This window comes from Genypterus blacodes, unplaced genomic scaffold (genome assembly GCF_046128005.1).
Source record: "Genypterus blacodes isolate CSIRO-AG114 ecotype Tasmania unplaced genomic scaffold, CSIRO-AGI_Gbla_v1 ptg000337l_1, whole genome shotgun sequence".
Taxonomy (NCBI): Eukaryota; Metazoa; Chordata; class Actinopteri; order Ophidiiformes; family Ophidiidae; genus Genypterus; species Genypterus blacodes.
Genome location: NW_027467122.1, coordinates 328,943 through 349,980, shown reverse-complemented (window position 1 = coordinate 349,980; position 21,038 = coordinate 328,943). Strand labels below are relative to the sequence as shown.

At 49.6% G+C, this 21,038-nt stretch overlaps 1 protein-coding gene across 1 annotated transcript; it reads right to left on the bottom strand.

Moving 5' to 3' along the window:
• Window positions 1–266: 266 nt before the first annotated feature.
• LOC142988597 (rho GTPase-activating protein 20-like) lies at window positions 267–18,845 on the bottom strand. The gene is made up of 15 exons (XM_076137799.1): window positions 18,631–18,845; window positions 16,118–16,203; window positions 13,271–13,447; window positions 11,245–11,394; window positions 10,575–10,616; window positions 10,233–10,317; window positions 10,057–10,134; window positions 9,858–9,924; window positions 9,362–9,565; window positions 7,155–7,345; window positions 6,583–6,747; window positions 6,360–6,469; window positions 6,048–6,237; window positions 4,229–4,343; window positions 267–2,996 (listed from the first exon to the last, which is right to left on the bottom strand). The coding sequence occupies exons 1-15, from the start codon at window positions 18,706–18,708 to the stop codon at window positions 1,294–1,296; spliced, it is 3,441 nt and encodes a 1,146-aa protein (XP_075993914.1). The 5' UTR covers window positions 18,709–18,845; the 3' UTR covers window positions 267–1,293.
• Between the last annotated feature and the right edge of the window lie 2,193 nt (window positions 18,846–21,038).

Sequence of the window (21,038 nt, the reverse complement as noted above, 5' to 3'; positions counted from 1 at the left end):
GAACGCTCAGGAAAACAAAAGCAAACGTCTCTGCTGCCAGGGGGCTGAGAGGGGGAAGCACATCTGCTGGGCGAGGAGCTAAACATCCCCCACCACTAAACCAGGCCAGAGCTCTGTAAGCAAGACGTTTAAACTACAGACGTTTACATCCTCTTACTTTCTCTTCCTTGTTATCGATTCTCAGGTGGCAAAAGTCACCTGCCTCCCCGTTCACACTCAGGCTGCACAGCACCGTAACACCGAAAAAAGGAATGGCCGGCGGATCGTTTCACGAGAGCAAACATTTATTCACATCACGGATATTAAGTTCTGTGAGCACCGGACAGATTTACACAATATACACACACATGTACACACACATGTACATACACATGTTACACTTTGTAGCAAATAGACTTTCTATAGACAGCAGCAGATCGGCATGTAGAAAAATACACTTCTGATTCCTCTCACACAACAAACCAACACAAGATATTATATTTATATATTTATCAGTATAAATACACACAACTATACATGTGGCACACACACAGCTCAGGGCGATGGAGACAACAATTATAATCATATAAGAAACCAGGATGGGTGAGCTTCATACAATGACATCATCCTATGGCAACACAATAACAATGTGAGTAACAAACAGACTGGAGAAGTTAGAAGTATGTAAGTATGTTACACACAACAAGAGTGTGACAGGGACAATGTAATGTTGGCAGCACTATGGACACACACACACACACACACACACACACACACACACACACACAGAGAGACAGACAGGCGGACAGACAGCGTCCTTTCTCTCCGTCATATCAGTGTTGCCTCCACTGGCATGGATTTGGCTACGATCTCCATGTGACTGATGATTTTTCTGAACGTTCTTCAACCTGGGGAATCAAACGTCACCGGAGCTCGCTGGGTTAGAAGCACTCGCTGTAATCAATACATACGGCCGTGTGGATAAAGGTTCAGACCAAAACCCTGAAAGCTGAAGATGTGTGTGTTTGGTGCAGAGGACACGTGAGGCAGACACACAAACATGAAGGTTCAAACTGGCTTCAGACGTCTATAAACACAAATAGATGAATCATTACCATTATTGTCTCCGTTCCTGTAGTGAGCGAGACGAAATGTTACAGAGGAAGAAGTGAATATAGAAGCAAAGGTTAGGGCTGAGTATCATCATCATCATCATCAGGTCATTAAGAAGAAATAAGAACACCACTTCATAGAAACGTCACCAAACGCACAAATAGTATAAAAAGTCTTTAGTTTACAGCCGTGCGTCTTTATTTACACGTACGACTCCTCTGCGAAGAACAGCTGATCAAAGTCGTCCACCGGAGGGTCGCTGCACCGCCGGCTCTGCCACTCCCGCTTCCCCTGCACGATGGCCAACGCCACCTCTTGGCTCCTCCGCAGAGAGTCTGCGTCCACCGGACCTTGTGAGGTAAAGTAGTCTGTGACAGCGCGGGTGGCGGAGGGAGACAGGCAGAGGTGCAACTCGGCCTGACTCGGGTCCACCACCGACACTCTGAGGCCACCGTCTCCCGCCTGACCTTTGTCCGTTTTAGAAGTGCGCGGTCTGTCCAGCGTGTGGCTTGAGTCTGACGGACAGGTGACCTTCGTGGGCTCGGATGCTCGGCGGGGGAGGGGGAGCGTCTTCCTCCCTTTGTCTGCCTCCATGGCCGGACTCAGAGAGTGAGACTTGTGCCTCTGGAGGACCAAGGTGGTCGAGCTCTGTCCGTAGAAAACCCCCTGGGGAGGCTGGACACGTTCCCCTCCAGCCAGCCTCTGTGTGACCTCACTTCCTGTGTGAGGTGCGGGGTTAGTAGCGGAGGCTTGCGGTCTGTAGTTGCAGGCTTGGTCCTGGAGAAGCCTCAGCTCTCTGACCGTGAGAGGTTTCTCTGTTCCGCGGTAGAACGGCGAGCGGTTGCGTTGCAGCTGCTGCAGAGCTTGCTGGTAGGACGGAGGGCTGCTGGACCGCCGCTGACAGCTTCGCTTCACGACCCCAGACTCAGCGGGGACACCGTTACTGGACGCACTGGTCTCATTGGTACCATTGACCCCTCCCACTTCCTCCTGTCCGTTATCAGGCTGCCTCAGCGACAGGCGGCGGTCCCTCCTGAGCCACATGTTAGGGTGCAGGCTGTGGGGGTGGGAGTAGGGCTGACCGGTCCGGACGGGTTGGTTGGGCTGCGGCCAGTCGGGCTGGGCCTCCCTCTGAGGCGGGGAGGCCCGGGGGGAGGGATGAGGACGAGCAGGGACGAGAGGGGAGAGAGGAGTCGGCTCAGTAACCGGGATCGGCCCATTGGTCACATAGTCAGTAGAGTATTGAGAGAAGGCGGAGTCTAATGAGCTGAGGGAGGAGCCTGTGGGTGATGTTGCCGGAGACGAAAGGCTGGAAAAGCTGGCGTCCAGCTGCAGCGGAGGGGGCGGAGTGTGCTTGGTCTTCCTCCGTCCACCGCTCTGGACTTTGGTTCCTCCCTTTTCACATTCATCCACGCTGCATTCCTTCAGCTGCAGCCCGCTCAGCCCACGCTCCATGAACACCTCGTCTTCCTCCTCTTCCTCCCCCTCGCCCTCCATGGCAGCGTCGTAGCTTGCCTTCCTTACCGGCAGGCGGGGCTTGTCGGCTTGTACCGTCCCCAGACTGGAGGGTAGCGCGCTTCCTTGGCCAATGGTGGGCTCCGAACTCCTCCTCAGCCTCCTGGGACCCTGCGATGAGCCGCCGGCCTGACGCATGCGGGACTGGCGGACTGCAGGACTGAACCTTCTGGGTCTGGCCAGCAGGGGGAGCTGAAGCAGGAGGTCGGTCTCCGTCTCAGGGTCGGGCTCGCAGTCACTGAGGGTGATGACAGAGTCACAGCTGCGGCTGTCTGGCTTGACCTTATGGTGGAGGGGCAGCTGCTCCTGGTACGGAGACTCGGGGTCGTCGTTCAGCTCGTTCTCCAAGCTGTCGTAGGACGAGTCATTCATCTGGAACGACGACACATCTGGTCAAAGGGAAAGACAAAGAAAACATTAGGGACTAAACTATTTCATCATTCAAACTGGTGATCTACAACCAACCAACCATCTACAATCAATCAATCAATGGATCAATCACTTGAGCACTAAAGTATCCAGCATATCACAATCAACACAGTGACTTTCAGACTCCTGGAGCTGCTCTTCTTCTGTGGTGTTTGCCTCCAGGCCTGCAGCCAGAGGAGCGTCTGCTAACACATTTCCTCCATTCCTCTCATTTCTACACACAACAGCTCAGAGGATCAAGCAGCAACCATGGACTGGGAGCTGCAAATGTCTGAACCAGCTGAGATCGCTTCACCCCAGATTCAAATGAGGATGTACCGCAGTAACGCCTCCTTCAGGGTAGAACAGGCCGGTTTATGAAGGAGGGACCATGGTTTCCTGTCTACACTTACAGACTGGGTTTCATGCTCAATAGACAAGAGCTCAACACAAACTACACCTGGAATGAATGAACAAAGCTGGAGCTCAGTGCAGGGGAAGCAGAGGACAGAGGACAGAGGACAGAGGACTGAGGACTGAGGACAAGCGTCCTGCTGCTCTGCTGGTTTGTTTATGGTGTAATGGGATTTATGAACGAGGAGATTCACAACTCGGTAATGACTGAAATTACTGCAGGTCGATCTGTTGACCCCAATCAACACACACACACACACACACCAAACACACACACACACACACACACACACACACACACACACACACACACACACACACACACATAAACGTTGTGTGAATGTGGTTTAATGAAGGCACAGAGCAAAGGGCTCTGGGTCAGAGCCCAAACCGCCCACTGTGGTGCAGGTTTCCATTACAGCCTCTGCTGAGGTTTGTTTGTTTGTTTGTTCACGAGGGAAACTGTCGCTCCACATTCTGCCTGATCGCTCTGGAATCGTGAGGATTAACCGCAAAACTCTGGATTCACGTCTGCATAAGCCACGCCCACTTCAGTTTCTCACTTTTGTTTTGTTGTTGTGTTTTGTGCGTTCCTGTCTCATGTGTTTGTGTCCATGTGAGCTTCACTGCTGAACTTCTGCTGGGTTCAAGCAGCCTGGTCCAGAGGAGAGAGCAGAACTGCAGCTCTGGTTCCTGCTCTGCCTCTCTGTTGTGGCCTGTAGAGCTCTATCTGAAGGGTTAGGGTCAGGGCCAGGGTCAGGGTTCAGACCCATAGAGGCGCTGCAGTCTGAGCTCCTACCTGATCCGTGGTCGCTGCTGCTGCTCTTCTGGCTGAAGGATCTGAACAGCGAGGTCACGTCGTCTCCCAGGACGCTGCTGCAGTTCTCTATGAGGAAGTGGACCAGTTCACACACCTGCAAGGAAGACAGCACCTGGTCAGGATGTGCACACACACACACACACACACACACACACACACAGAACACAGAGGCAGTAGTGGATGTTTCTTGTTTTCCCTCAGCAGCACGGTTAAACCCTCCCACCATATCGCTCACATTCCAAAATCCAGCGAGCAAACATCAGACTCCTCCCTCTCGGGCCTGGACAGCGTCCTGATAACCACGTATGACATCATGCGTCCCTCTGACAGTAGGGCGAATGGCGAGTCCGTGTTCTTCACAATAAGAGTCCTTTGGTCTTTAATAACCGTAAACACGTTGCTCTGTGTGTCATCATGTCCTCCACCTGTTTGTAACGTGACCAAACAGCCATAACCCCTGTGTGAGAGTGTGTGTGTGTGTGTGTATGATGATGATGAAGAGGAGCAGCAGTCAGTGTCTCTGCTCACCTCTGAAGGTCAGACTGTCATGTATTACTCTGATTACTTTCACAGAAGGACATTAACCCTGTGTTTATCCTTCTGTGACTGACAGCTCGCCCACAAACGTCTTCATCGCTCCCTGGGTGGGTGGGGGTGGCGAGGGGGCGGGGCTTGAGGCGGCCCATCATGTCGCTCGCTCCGCTAAATCTGACCGCAGCGGCCGAGGCAAATGTTGAAATCTCAGCTTTTTGTTTTTTTAATGCATTTTTCCCAGAAAGAAGCTGAAGCCACACAGTGTGTGTGTGTGTGTGTGTGTGTGTGTGTGTGTGTGTGTGTGTGTGTGTGAGTGTGAAAGAGACGTTGAGCCATTTGTGGGTGTTGAGGTATTTGCGCTGACAGCAGAGTGTGTGTTTGTGTGTGTGTGTGCGTGTTTGTAGACAGTGGTGGTTTAGTGGCACACACACACACACATATACACACACATACACGATGCTGCCCGCAGAATTCTGTAGGAAATGCCATGGATGTTTCTCAATGAACACACACACACACACACACACACACACACACACACACACACAGTGGGAAAGATAAGCAAAGCAGCCACCCACAGAGAATGTGTGTAACTAAATAACTCTGTGTCCAAACAGAAGAGAAATCTAAAGGATGTGTGTTCTCTCTGTCCCAGCTCATCAAGGAGAGAGGGGGGGGGCGAGAGAGAGAGAGAGACAGAGAGACAGAGAGACAGACAGACAGAGAGACAGACAGACAGGCAGACAGAGAGAGAGGGAGAGAGACAGCAGGAGAAAGAGAGGGAGAGAGGGAGAGAGAGAGAGAGAGACAGAGGGAGATCGAGAGGGAGAGAGAGAGAGAGACAGACAGACAGAGAGAGAGAGACAGCGGGAGAGAGAGAGAGAGAGAGAGAGAGAAAGAGAGACAGACAGACAGAGAGAGAGGGAGAGAGACAGCGGGAGAAAGAGAGGGAGAGAGGGAGAGAGAGAGAGAGAGACAGAGGGAGATCGAGAGGGAGAGAGAGAGAGAGACAGACAGACAGAGAGAGAGAGACAGCGGGAGAGTGAGAGAGAGAGAGAGAAAGAGAGACAGACAGACAGACAGACAGAGGGAGAGAGAGAGGGAGAGACAGAGACCAAGAGAGAGAGAGAGAGAGAGAGAGAGAGAGAGAGAGAGAGAGAGAGAGAGAGAGAGAGAGAGAGAGAGAGAGAGAGAGAGAAGGGGATTGTGTGTTTGTGTGTGTGTGTGTATATGTGTGTGTGTGTGTGTGTGTGTTCCCCCTCACCTTCTTGGTCCCCTCCCCCTCCACCTCAGGGGTGCCAGGTGCCGGGGCCCAGAGCATGCTGGGAGCGATGCAGACAGACAGGTTGAAGGCGTTCATCTGGTTCTCGTGCGCGTTGCCTTGGATACAGTGCAGCACGGCAACCACGTGACACAGCAGCAGCAGGTTCTCACCGGGCAGCAGGTGAAGCAGCCTGGGACGGACGCACACACACACACACACACTTGAGCCCTACATGCTGCTTTGTGTGTTGTCTTTGTTCTCATTGTAATTCTCTCTCTCTCTGTGTGTGTGTGTGTGTGTGTGTGTTCCTACTTCTGGACGGCGTGCGTCCTCTCCTCCCCTCCCTCTCCCTCCATCACAGCGGTCCAGCGCTCGTACAGGTCCACACACAGCAGGCTGCCTGGGATGTTCCGCAGGAAGTCCTGGAAGCAACAGAGACACCGTTTAGTCCCGTTCATTCTTACATCACCGCGAAGTAAACACAGAACATCCGCGTGTGTGTGAGCGTGTGAGCGTGTGTGTATGTGTGTGATACCTTGAGGACGGCAGCGACCACAAACACAGACTGGTGTGTGATCTCCGGGTGGTCTGTCCCTGCGTCCAGTCTGTCCCTGAGCTCCCTGCAGGCCTTGGCCCCCGCAGAGCGTCTGAACACGCCCCTGGTGTACGGCCCCTCCAGGTACAGGAACACCAGCATGTCCTGAGGAGGGGGGGGGGGTTCAGGGGGACATGCGTGAAGACGTGTCCTCACACACACACATCGCTGCTCTGATGCAAGGAAATCTACTCGGGATGCCATCCTGGTATAAAAATCTTGTTCTTCACTTTCCCTCCCTGCGTGCAACATTCTCTCAGCTACTCTGCACTAAGACACGTTTACAGGTCAAAGGTCAACGCTCAAAGGGAGAACAAAGTTTTTGCTGAGGAGATGAATTTCCTGTAGAGCAGATTTGCCTGTCAGTGTTTCTCGACTCATCCCGTCCTTTCACTTTTGTCCCATGAGACTCTACTGCCCTGCGTCTCTCCTCAGACACGATGTCATCCCTCACACATGTGCTGACCCCTGCAGACGGGGCCCTGACCCCCGCCGGCCCCACTTCTGCTCACCATGACAGGCTTGGGCAGGCCTCGGTCCTCAGAGCAGACGGAGCCCAGGGCTCGTCCAAACAGCTGTCCCTGGGCCGGGGACAGAGAGGTCGGGGACAGCGGCAGGTCGTCCAGCTGGCTGCTGGAGCCTTTCCAGAAAGTCCAGTTGATCAGAGACCTCTTCCTTTTGAAGGTCTTAGGCTGGGACGGCTCTGAGACCAGACAGGGGGGGGGAGGGAGAGAGAGAAGAAACGTTCATTCATTCATTCACAGTTTGAGAGAAACATCTGTTGAGGCGCTCTCATTCCCACCTGACAGCACTGTTTAGTTTGAGGTTTGTGTGTGTTTGTGTGTGTGTGTGTATGGGGCTTTGTGTGTCTTGTGACTACGTGCTCAGTGATGTGTAGCGACTAAATGTTTGCTCAAAGGTTCCAAGCCACAGTGTCTGTCTGTGTTGGTCGTGTATGTGTGTGTGTGTGTGTGTGTTAAGCAGGTGTGTTCACTGTCTGATCCTTCCTGGTGACATAACTGCTTAGTGTGTTTGTGCAGATATGAAACTCCATACGTGCACACACGTCTGCTAACCCTCTGGTGTCCATGTTTCATTCATGAAGTTCTTGGCGTCAGGAGTCTTCTTCTTCTTTTTCTTCTGACCAGTCAGCAGCTGTTCCCAGGTGCCACCTCACAGTGCTAAAGTATGAGAGAACCTCCACAGGTTCCTGGAGAGTTCCTTGCTTCTTGTGTGTTCTCCAGCGTGAACCTGATTCTTGCCTCAGCTTTATCTAACTTTATTATCTCAATTCAGATTTATGTAGGCGTATGAAGTGTTAGTATGTGAGGGTGGAGCCTCTCTAGTAAACTCCAGATTCTTTCTGTGGGTGGAGGGCCCTCTTTATACGTAGCATCGCTCACATAGCTTCCACAGGCCTTTCCTCCATCAGAGCCCATGATTTAACGATGTGCCATGGCACCCGGTTATGTCCTGGAACAAAGTGGAGCAGTACATAATGAGCGGCCGGCTCTGGCACCTCTCTGCAGGCCTCATTATAAACACCAACCTGCAGTAACTCAATTGTGATGGAGGTGGAGCGCCCGTGGACTGGGTGGGCTGCGGGCTGACTTCCTATAAACCTCTGCTGCCGTGTTAGAACACATATGATGCGTGTTTCTCTTCACGCTCAAACAGAAACAGAAACAGGATTTTTGTCCTCGAAACAATCAGTGACAGGTCAAAGCTCCCACATGGCCCCGTTGTTTCTCTTCTCTTCTCCACAATCCAACCTGACATCCTCAAGTGATTGAGAAATGGAACACAGCAACGTTTTAGAAGTCCAAAAAACACACTGATCCACTCCTGCTCTGCTTACTGTGCATACTGAGTGAAAACAAGTCCCTTTTAGGTAGGTTACATAGGTATTTAGGTACATGTTAGAGAAGCAAAGGACGGATCTAAACTGAAGCCTTCAGGACAGTAAAGATCCACAAAGTTCCTCTCTAAACCTGACGTGTCCCCTTTAAAAGAGCCATCAGATCCCTGCAGCATCTTTGTTAGCTTCCGTCTGGGGTGCTGGCGGTGAAGCTGGTATGGAGCGATTGTGTAAGCCAGGCGGAGGAATCTGAGCTTCCTGGAGCCTCCTGGAGGGGAGGACACACACTCTCTCTCCTCAGCTGGTTTTCCTCTGACCTTCATCTCTGGTCTGGGCCCCGTCTCGTCCGTGTCACTATCTCGCTACTCAGCTTGTTTTGGTCGTTCCTCGCTTCTCCTTTTTCCACCCTTTCACTTTCACGGTCCCCTTTTTCGGCCCCGTCTCTCTGCTTCCTCTTCGTCTATCTGTTGCTCTCTGCTGTTTCTCTTTCCTTCACCCCTGCTGATCTTCGCTCCTTCTCTCCAGCTGTGTCATCTCTTTTCAGTTTCCATCTTCCTATTGTCACTCTCCTCCCGTCTGTGCTGAGGTTCCTCTTTGTCCGTCTCATGGTTGCCTTATTTTGTCACCACATCCTTCCCTCTTTCGGTCCTAACCCCTTGTCCTCCTCGTCTCTCTTCCTACCAGTCTCGTTCTCTTCTGGGATTTTCCTCATGTTTGCCCGATGATGCCTCCTTACAGTACGGCTGTCATTATAGTTCATTGAACGTTTAGGGAACATCCTGTTTGATCTCTAAAATGGGTTCAAATCTGGTCAAAGTCTCACAGTGTCTGCCGGGCTTCGATCCTAACAGGCTGTCTTACCTATAAGTTGGGATTGGCCTGGGACCATCTTGCTGGGCTTGAGGATGAACTGGCACTGTGTGTCCGGAGGGAGACACTGGTCCAGCAGCAGCACCCTTGGACAGTCTGTAGGACTCGCTGGATCCTTCCCCAATCCCAGTCCTCCAGTGCCACTCCCACCATCTCGAATGTGGCTCATCTTAATGCTGAAGGGGAACTCGTGGCCTGGACGAGAAGAAGAAGCACAGGCTCAGAGTTAGGCTGAACTGGGCCCCCGTCTAAAGGGGGACTCATCAAAACGTAAGAGCGTCATCTGCTGCTAAGGGATGCTTCTGTTTTTAAACTCTTTAGGAGGCAGGAAAGGTTACAACCAATTATTACATCTTAATGATTGTAACTCCGCCAATGTAACAAACAAATACTGTCAGAGTGAACTAACTAAGGCAAGTGTGACTGCAACTTCACTAAAGCAAGATTTTCGACAATTTGGATGTCAAGGGGGGGCGGGGGGGCTCACCAATCAGAGGGTACGGAGGGTCATCCTTGCTGGAGCTCACCCACAGCTGGTGGTCTTTAACACAACCCTACAGGAAGATAGAGAGAGAGAGTGAGAGAGAGTGAGAGAAGCTTTAGAACAGTGCAGATGTTTTCACTCAGTAGGTTTATATGCAGGTTAATTCTTGGATTCCACTCAAATTAACGGCATAAATACTGACTAATATGCCAAACTGCAGCAGGGCCATGCGGATGACATCGGCGGTGCTGTCAATGTTGGTGACCGCCAGCGTCTTGGCCTGATGGAAACATGTAGGGAAACTTTAGACAAAGACACAGTTATTGGTGGTATACACTGGAAATGTACACGGTCCTCAGACAGGAAGTGAAACCTTACATATGCACAGTTCCCAACATCCTTTGCAAAAATCTTCAGAGGGATGGTCTTGGGGTCATCCTTAGCTTTTTCCTCTTTTATGCGACTGTGTGTAGGATGAGAGAAAGTACGATCAGTAACAAAATAAAACATCTTATACTCTATATAACTGGAAGGTCTGTCATCTTGGAGTTCCACAGGGATCCTACTGGGGTTCTCTGCATTGCTCATATCATTTTCTTTAATCTTGCTCAGCTTGCAGTTTACCATCTATTCACTTCACTTCTTTCCAAATGTAACCTTTCCTGCATCCTAAAGAGCTTAAAAACAGAAGCATCCCTTAGTAGCAGATGACGCTCTTACGTTTTGATGAGTCCCAGCCATTTGTCTTTGTGCTCCATGGAGCTGAAGCAGAAACAGAGATCAAATATCATTAAAACTCTGTGTTACACAACTCCCCGCAAACCCCCCCTGGAGCTACGGCTGCAATGCTGCTGATGGAAAACTTAATTGTTGTGTGGCAGGTGTGTGTGGCAGAATATCAACGCGTGTGTGTATATGCCATTCCATGCGAGTACAGCTTGTACAAATGTATCCACAGTATGTGTGTGTGCGCGTGCGTGCGTGCGTGCGTGCGTGCGTGCGTGCGTGCGTGCGTGCGTGCGTGCGTGCGTGCGTGCGTGCGTGCGTGCACAGGTGTGCGTGTGTGTTTTCTGCTCAGTTTGGCTGTGGTTGTGTTCAGAGGCTTTATGAGTGGAAAACCTCTGTCACATTGTGAGTTATGGTTAAGTCTTCAGTTTTCCTTCCCTTCAGTGCTGCACGTATTTGCCTCAGAACATAGCGTACCCTTCTCAACATGCAGCAACAGGAGGAAGTCACTGAAGCCTTTGTGAATCACCTGATCAAATGAGGTCTGATCATATAAAGAGCCTGATATCAATGAGATGAAGCTGCTTTTTCAAAGGTTTGTCCTAAATGTCCAGTTGTGTCCACTGTGCTGTAGGGTGTAAATGCAATATGTGTGTGTGTGTACCTAAACAAAGCCACGCAGTTGCAGGTGGGCCAGCCCATGACGAAGCACCTCTCTGGGTTGGTGCTTCCTTCGTATACCTCTTCCAAGCACTCGGCCGTCCACATCTCACACACCCTTACCTGGGCCTTCACCTTGAAATGAGTGGGAGACCTGCAGGAAACACAGCTTTGTTACATCACGCTCCACAGCAGAACAAGAACTTCAGGTTGAACATCAGGAGTGTATGTTGATGAACCATCCACACTGGAATGGCTCTTACATCACCCCACACAGACACAAGTAGACCCAGGATTGTATATGAAGCATTTACTGCAGCATGAAGGAATGAAATGAGATAACTAGTGATACCATAACAAGTAAAGACTAAACATGGACAATACCTACAACCATATTGTGACACAAGTTGACATAGTCTACTGCAGTGATGTCAGCCAATGCATCATGATCATCAAGGAGTTCCACAGGGATCGTACTTGGATCCTCTGTTTGTTAATGAAACCTCAATTTTTGTCTACATCCTCATTCCATATATTTCCTCCTAAAAATTTCACAAAATATAGAAAAGAACGACCAATGAGATCAGCTGAGGCATCTGTAGGTCGAAGCTCTCTAAGGTAGGAGTCCTCAGAGGACATAGAGGCCTCCGTACCCTCTGTAATGACACGGGAACAAATAACATGTTTTGTTGGACTGTACCGCTATAGCGTCATGTACGTCTTTTACTGTGTTTTTAAACACACACCTGCCCACGCACACATTCCTCGCCCTGTGTTCAGCCAGAATGTAATAAAGCCAATTATAGCCCATTCCCTCCAATACAAGGGTCAGCCCCACCCACTGCACGTGACTTCCAGGACGGACCACAGACGTCCTGCTATGTGTGTGTGTATGTGTGTTTACTCATGACTGTACAGTCTGTTTGGTTCCTGCATGTCTCTCATGTGTATGTGTGCGTTTGCGTATCGTGAGAGTAGATCTATATACAGTGTGTCCATAGCGTGTTTACTTACAGTGTCCTGAAAGGTATGATTGCATGTTAGAATGTGTTTTTAAGTACAAAAGTGTAGGTGCATATAACTCTGTGTGTGTGTGTGTGTGTGTGTGTGTGTGTGTGTGTGTGTGTGTGTGTGTGTGTGTGTGTGTGTGTGTGTGTGTGTGTGTGTGTGTGTGTGTGTGTGTGTGTGTGTGTGTGTGTGGAGCCCCGTACTGTAGGCCCAGGGCAGACTTTGAACTCAGACAAGCTTCATATGGATTTAATTGGCTGGTGAAATAATTATAGACTGGGAAGAAATGAAGGAAGACGGGAGGGAGAAGGGGGAGTGAAGGAGGCAAGAGAGGAAGAGAAGGAGGGAGGGTGAGAGGGAAAGATATTAGAGGGGCAGAGCTTGTGACTTTCTCCAGTGCTGCAAAACTCTTAGTGTGTTGATTTATTGATAGAAAATGTTCTGGAGTTTAGACACACATGGTGACACACGAGGCCGCAGGCAGACAGACAGGCAGGCAGGCAGGCAGGCAGACAGGCAGGCAGGCAGACAGGACTCAAGTGGAAAAGTCTACATTTATCAGCAATCTGTGAAGTTGTGCTGCTGCTCATGTCCCTGAGGATCTGAGCTGCTGGTCGGGACGCAAACACATGCAGGTGAGGAGAACTGGGACAGGAAACACTACACTGCCCCACTGTGTGTGTGTGTGTGTGTGTGTGTGTGTGTGTGTGTGTGTGTGTGTGTGTGTGTGTGTGTGAGATCGCCCCGGCCACATGTAGAAGTGTCTTAAGGCCCCAAAGAACCAACAGAAGAAACATCAGTGGTCTATTATGATGATGATGATGATGATGATGATGATGATGATGATGTTTTGCTGCTAAAAGACTTATGGGGCTGAAACAGACTGAGTGGTAAACTAGAACAGATGTTTAAATCTTGAATTTGTTACACTTTATTTTTTCCTGTTTATGTCTGCCTGCCCCCCCCCCCCCCCACACACACACACACACACACTCTATGTTCTCATTCCTGAGGAATCTCACTTGGCCTTGGCGATGAGCAGTCTGTCCGTGAAGAGGAAGAGGTGTCTCTCCTGCGCCTGCAGCCCGGTCTTCAGCTGCACGTGGGCGTGGCCTAGGAAGAGACGGCCCCGACACTCGGACAGGGACGCCTGGACCAGAGAGCAGGACTCTGGGCTGACCGGGCTCAGGAAGCTCTCTCTGCAGGACAGAACACACACACACAGCACCACATATAACACGGGACAGCTCAGTTTACCATGTGATCAGCTGATTTATCAGTTAAAGAGAAGGTTTGATGTGATACACACACACACACACACATTATAAACATTCTGTTCTGAGCCACAAATAAAAGACACTCAATAAAAAAGTGTGAATTCCCTGGAGAGACAGACGGACGATGAAAACGAGCTGAGGGAGGAGGAAACAGTTTGAGCTCCATCCTTTCCTGTTTATAGTTTGCTACTAGATAACAGACCAAGATCTTCACACACACACAAGTTCAGTGTTCTCGCTTTCATCAACACAAACAGGAACACACACACTCTGCCTTCTCACGCATGTTCACACCCACTTATTCACATGTACCATCACACACACGCGCGCGCACACACACACACACACACACACACACACACACACACACACACACACACACACACACACACACACACACACACACACACACACACACACACACACACACACACACACACACACAGTAAGGGTAGAAAGGAGTCAGGAGTCAGAGTCTCTCTCTCTTCTGCTTGTTTGAATCGTTTCTGTGGACTTCCTGTCATTTGAACGTAAACAAATCAAATTATTATCAATGTCGATTTATAATTAATGGCTCCAAAGTCAGAAGAAGAAGAGCAGGCACAACAGGAAGTTGTAGAATTTTCTGGGTTCTTCCTTAGAGCGACTAAACCAAAACTTGTGAAGTATCAACACACACATTCACACACACACTTCTGTTCTTCTTGCACAGATCCAGGAACACCCCATACACACACACACACACACACACACACAGAGGTTCCCGTAAAGCCCCTTTGACGTGCTCACAAACGCCGTCCTCAGTATTCACCACACACACGTCCCTGCTGAATGTGTGACTGACAGCCGAGTCGCCAGGCTCAGAATGTGACGGACGAGCGCTAACGACTCCTTTGTGAATCATCTGATGGTGATAAATTGAGCACTCAGCCCGCCCGCGTCGACGTGCCACTGCCAGGGGACAAGCTCTGACTTTCAGGGGACACAATGAGGGGACGGACGGGGGACAAAGTTTCAGCTGCGCCGCATAGAAACGTCCCGCATGAATATGGAAGGAGACGCTCAGAGGCTGGGAGGAATGTCGGGATCGTCAGGTCATTTAGGTCCAAACTCAGGAGCTCACACTGTTTCTGTCAGTCGTGTCTCCGTGGAGACGTTTGTCCTCCACAGTCTGCTGCTCACACACTGGACAGGGTTTGTTAGAGTTCAATTCATAAATAAATAAATCTTGAGGCCGCCATCAGGAAATGAAGCGTAAAATATACAAAAATATATTAATTTTTCCCCTTTTCAGCATTTTCCATTCCAACTCCCCCCAACCCCCCCCCCCTCCACACACACACAAGAACAAAACCCTCAGCACAGAAAGGACACACACTCAGAAACATCAAACTTGTGTGTGTGTGTGTGTGTGTGTGTGTGTCTAGGGAGGATGGGGTCACCAGTAGCTTGACCTCCTCCTCCCAGATAAGAGCTGTCCAGACTCAGAGCTGTGACAGACAGCTCAGTCTGTCTGTGTGTGTGCGTGTGTGTGAAAGAGTAAGTGTTTGCTAACATGTGGATGAAGGAAGAGATCGCACACACGCACACACACACACACACACACACACACACACACACACACACACACACACCTATCAGATCCAGTGTGACCGTGTGTTCCTCTGTGTGAAGCTGAGTCCAGGTGATTGTTTCAGCACTTTGAGGGTTAATCTTTTGTTTTGCATATTGTGAAGTTGTGAATTGAAAAATGTGCATAAAAGTAAATAAACACTGAATACTAAATGCTGTTTTGTTGAAGCTTCAGGCTCCAAAGGATTAATAACACCTTCACACTCAGACCCCATCTGACCCCGACACCTCCTCACCAGAGGTCAAAGGTTAAGGGGTGACAGCTGAGTGTCACGGCCCGTCTACCGTCCTGCATGAGTGCTCACGCTCACACACACACACACACACACACACACACACACACACACACACACACACACACACACACACACACACACACACACACACACACACACACACACACACACACACACACACACACACACACACACACACACACACACACACACACACCGTTCTTGAAGGAGCAGGCAGGGGTTTTCCATTTGAATCCTTATGGGAATTCCGCCACATTCCTAAAGCAATCCTGTTCTAAAGGCTTCCTGCTCTGGCAGAACGTGTGTGTGTGTGTGTGTGTGTGTGTGAAGGTGCCACACTCAATCATCTTCCTCTCCTCTCCTCTCCGGCTTCTTCCCGACCCCACGGCAGGAAGAGGAAGGAGATTGGCGTGATGCAGAGGAGATGACACGTCTGATAGCTCAGTGAGGAGGAAGTGTTCAAGCCCCCTGATGGGAGGGGGGGGGGGGGTCTAAAAGGTCTAACCCTCTCGACTGTGTTGCTCTGTGGTAGAGCATTGAGTATTCAACCGATCAAAAGGATTGATTGATTATCACTGTTACTCTCTGAGGTTTACACAGATGCCAAAACAAGAACTTCAGCCCAGAGGACCGCCTCAGACTCTGTTTTGGAAACTGTCTCAGTGGTGTGTGTGTGTGTGTGTGTGTGTGTGTGTGTTCGTACCTGGATGTGCTTCGTGATCTGGTAAGTGCCTTGGTGAAGACCAGCGAGGGAGCAGATTGTCGTCTTTGGGCCAGGGTCTTCATCTTCTGCACACCAAGGGGGAGAGAGAGAGAGAGAGAGAGAGAGAGAGAGAGAGAGAGAGAGAGTGAAGATGATGGTTTGGGTTGTTTGGCAACAAGTGCTGAAGAACGAAACGGTTTGAAAACACACAAGCTGACAGCAGTGAATAAACACAGAGACCAGAGTGCTTCCAACACACTCCTCTGTGTGTGTGTGTGTGTGTGTGTGTGTGTGTGTGTGAAACAATTTATCTTATCGAGAGCACACAAGATTATCAGACTAGGATAGAATTAGAAGTTTAAGATTTCTGATCAAAAGAGCGCGAGAGAAAGAGAGAGAAGAACTAGCAGACAGAAATAGAGAGAAAGTGTGTGTATGTTGCCTTCAGTCAGTGTAAGATGATAGACTGCAGGTATGTCAGGCATGTGTGAGGCTCCACAGCTCCATCATCTATTTACAGCACGTGAGGCAAACAGGACGCACAGACGTCTCATTCAGCGCCGCGAAGGTCCAGAAACCAACAGGGCTCCGCTGTCTCACCTCGTTACGCAATGCCTTCTGGGTAAACACATTCCTCTCCTCTGTCATTCAAAGAGAGGAATCTGACTCACGACCGACACGCAGTCCAACTCAACCACGACCCCCGCGTCACAGGAAGGGAGGGGAAAGGCATGATGGGACACCGAGCGCTCGGCTGACAGGCGGAAGCTGCTGATTACAGTATCTGTGCCATCAGAAAGCCTGGAGGTCAAAGGTCGCCCCAGTGAGGTCTGAGAGAGAGCTTGTGTGTGTGACAGGTTCAGGTCCCAATCCTGTTCCTCTGCAGCGACCTGTGTGAAAGGCTTAGCTCCTCCCACTGTGATCTGCTGTGCGTCTGATATAAAATGAAACTACATTCATGTTTTGGAACACAGCCGGAAAGTTCAGAGAGTAAAATAATAAAGATCACACTCTTATCTCTCCTAAAGTCTACACATCTACGCATGTTTGCACATAGTGTGTGTGTGTGTATCAAAGGGTTAACCAGATTCAGGCAGAAATCCAGAGTATTCACAAGAGCGTCCCTCTGGTTTTCACACCGCTCTGTGCTCCAGGTATGAAAAAAGAATAACATGACTTAAATACCACAGATGATGTAATGTGCCTGTCTTATTGATACGTATTTCAGGGTTAAAGCACACTGATCAGTTGAATAGATTCACATCAAACAGATCAGTGCTGTGGACAGTTGAGTTTAAAAATGCCATGGCAGTTATTTATTTTATTTTATCTTCTCTTAACTTCTACATTATTTTCTCTAATCTCATTCTATTTCTTATATTTTAAATTCCTCATCATATCCAATATTCGCTGCTCCTGCTTGTCATCAATAAGTGTCTACACAGAAATCTAAGTTAGGAAAAGTCACTACAAAATGTGATCAAATTTTATTTGACTGATCGACTGGAGCGTGCAGTTACATCGTTTCGCCAAAGCGCTAGAGGGGGCGCTGTTTACCACAAATGAGTCCGCTCGCTGATGCGCTGTTGTAATCACATTCTCTGTCTGTTTGAGATGTAACGTGACTGAAGAAGAAGAAGAGTGACGAAGAAGAAGATAAGGGAGCCGCAGAGTCACAGTCAACTGAATACAAACAAACAGACAACGAGCTAGAAATGTTTCACCTGTGTGTGGCTCGAAGTGAGGAGAATCGATTGATGAGCAGCCCGAGGAGAGAGGGAGAGTGTGTGTGTGTGTGTGTGTGATGGCTCCTCGTGTATCTGTGTGATTGAACAATAGCGATCAGCTTGTTATCAGCGCGTCACTGTCGGCTCGGCTCGTTTCCTTAATGTTTTCGCTCAGACTCATAAATGAAGCAAAGAGACAAGCGCAGCAAATCAAACACACCATGAAACACCACTGAGTCTGATCAGTGATCGATCAGAGGCCGCGTGTCGATAATGGACACATTCCACCGTTTACATCACCGTTTACTCTCGCGTCCAAAATCGAACGCAGGAGAGTTCTGTCACAACAACCAATCAATCGTGACTGAGCACATTGAATCCAAATGACAACACACGCACACACACACACACACACACCAAATGACAAAACACACACACACACACACACAAGCCAAACAAAGGGAAGAAATGAAATAATCCAGACGAAACTTCATTTTCACCGCAATTAGCAAAACAAAAGATTTGCAGGAAAAGAAACAGAAACAAAGTGAACGGATCGTTTTTTATCACACACGAGACGATTGGTGAAATAAAGCAGAAATGAGACTGAGACACCAGGTGATGAAGACAGCACGTACACACGCAGGGACGAGCGTGAAGGCACGTAGAGGGGACACGGAGGACAGCAGTCCCTCAGAGGAGGACACGGAGGGACACGGAGGGACACGGAGAACAGCAGTCCCTCAGAGGAGCACACGGAGGGACACGGAGGAGGACCGGCGGTACCTTTTTGTTGCTGTCTCCAGACAGGGAGTCCGTCCTGTTCTGTCCCATCGTCCCCTGCTGCGGTGACATGCTTTCCATCAAGCCTCTTTAGATCCAACAGCGTATATTCCCATGGCAACGGCTCGGTCCACAGTGATCAGTCACTAAGCGGCAGGAGGCTCCGTGGCCGCCGGTCCGCTCCTCTCTGCTCCTCTCTCGGTCTCTGTTCGCTCTGAGCGCCGCTCCGCCGCGTCTACGGTGAGCCGAGTCAAGCTAACGGTGCCAAAGCAAACAACTTCCGCCCTTGCTTTTCAAAGCAAAACTCACACGGACGCTGAATTAAAGTTGTATCAAAACTTTGCCTTTGCGCCGCCGACTGTAAGCGTGATTTGCGTTCTCTGCTTTCACTCATTTCTACAGATCATTGCATTTTGCTTAATTAGATAGAGTTTGGACTGCGTGCACCAAAGTTTGCTACCACGAATTGCTAGCATGAAGCAGCTAACAGCGAGTTATTCAACAACGTTTCTGCCCGTAAGTAAAACCAGGGCCGGTATTTATTTATTCTGGAGTGTTTACCATTCGGTCCAGTGCTAACTAGTTCATTGCTGCCTTTAATTTGAAGTCTGACAAAGTTTCCGGTTTGGTCCTGAACGAATGTAGATTCTGATGCAGCTGAAATGAAAACATGCAACGGTTTGACTCTGTATTTCAAGTGCGTGCGTGCGTGCGTGCGTGTGTGCGCGCGCGCGCGTGTGTGTCAGTAGCATAAGAAGGTGAGTGTTCTCGAGCTGCAGGAAAGCAGTTAGCGGAGCGTCGAGACCAGGTGTAAGAATGTACGACCACTGCCAAGAATAACAGCAGCAATGAAGCAACATTTCCAGAGTAAGTTTTCCTCTCAGCGTGATGACGCATGATGCCTGCCTGAATGCCGGCTGCAGCACCACGGCCTAAGTGGGTGGCAATGTTAACGTTCAAAGACTGTAGGTGACCAGAGAGCAACAGGACTCTGATACCAAGGAGTGGACTCACAGCCATGACCGCCCAATGGACTTTAACTGACATGAATAACTAAACGTCTGATTTCAAGTCCACAATGGAGAAATGGTCCAATTAAAAGTTTGGATAGAGATAGGAGGATGGAGAAGGAGGGATGGCTGGGGGACAGACGGGTGACAGGAAGGAACGTAGGAAGAAATGAAGGAAAGATGAGAGAATAAGGAAAGAACAAAGGAAATAAATAAACAAATTTGGAACTTTGAGCAGAAGGAGAAGGAAACCTGGACGATGAGAGGGAGGAGGTAAAGGTCCAAACCTCCAAACCTCCAAAACAAAGAAAAGCATTCATATAATCCCACTGCTAATGTAAACATGACATATATTTGATATGAACCTCCAAACAGGGAAATACTCAAATCTGTCCTGAAGTAAATGCTCTTTGTCACTTTGGACCTGCCTGAGGCGGAGTCCTCTGCAGAAGAACTGAAGTATACCATGATAGTTCACACTATCACAGCTCACAGGCCTGATAAGGACGCTGATAGTGCTGGAGCCTCCTCTTTGATCAAGAAGCATCAGCAGGGGAAACTGTGGGCTCTGGGTCTGGAGTGCAGCTTCAGGAAGCTACATTCCTCCACTCGCAGACTATGTCCTCCTTTCAGCCAGCCACAGATTTGCTCCTGAACTGAAAGCCGGCCTCGTTTTTAGAGGTGAAACGGCTGCTTTTGTTTCCTGCCGCCCGTCTGGAGGGATGCAAACACCAGGCGAGCTGAGGGCGTGGCAGAAATGTGGTTGGAAACGCCACCGGCCGACCACGACTGCCGCCGCTGCGTTTTTTTTCTTCTCTCCTGCCTTTAAATGTTCCACTCTGTCATTGGAAGACGCCTGGTTGTGACAACAGGCAGGCCTTGTTGGTGTGGTTTTGACTCTGGTTTCCATGAGAGAGCAGCAGGTCGGACCTAAAAACAGACTGCACACTCTGCCAGTTAAGAAATCCCTGAATTTGTCACGCAGCAGATCCAACTGGGTTCTCCTCATGCCGGAACCTGAATCAGAACCCGAACCTGAACCAGAACGCAGCGTGATCCAGTGAATCCAGGTCAGCCATGTTAACTAAAGCACAGCAATGTTGGAGAGCAAAAGATTTGGTGAAATATCCTGCTAGGCAACATATCAGCACAACACAGCAACCAGCTACAAACACCCCAGCAACTACCAACAGACCCATGGCAACCAGAAACAGGCAAACTGAAACGTGAAAGCAAATCCTGTGTTCAGTTCAATACTCTCCTCAAAATCTAATCAACTCTCAAAACATTCTGCATCTCCCAGAACAACTTCACTGAAACACACACATGCACACACACACTTTACATGGCCTCACAACAGGGTGTAGCACTGTTACAAACACACACATACACACACACACA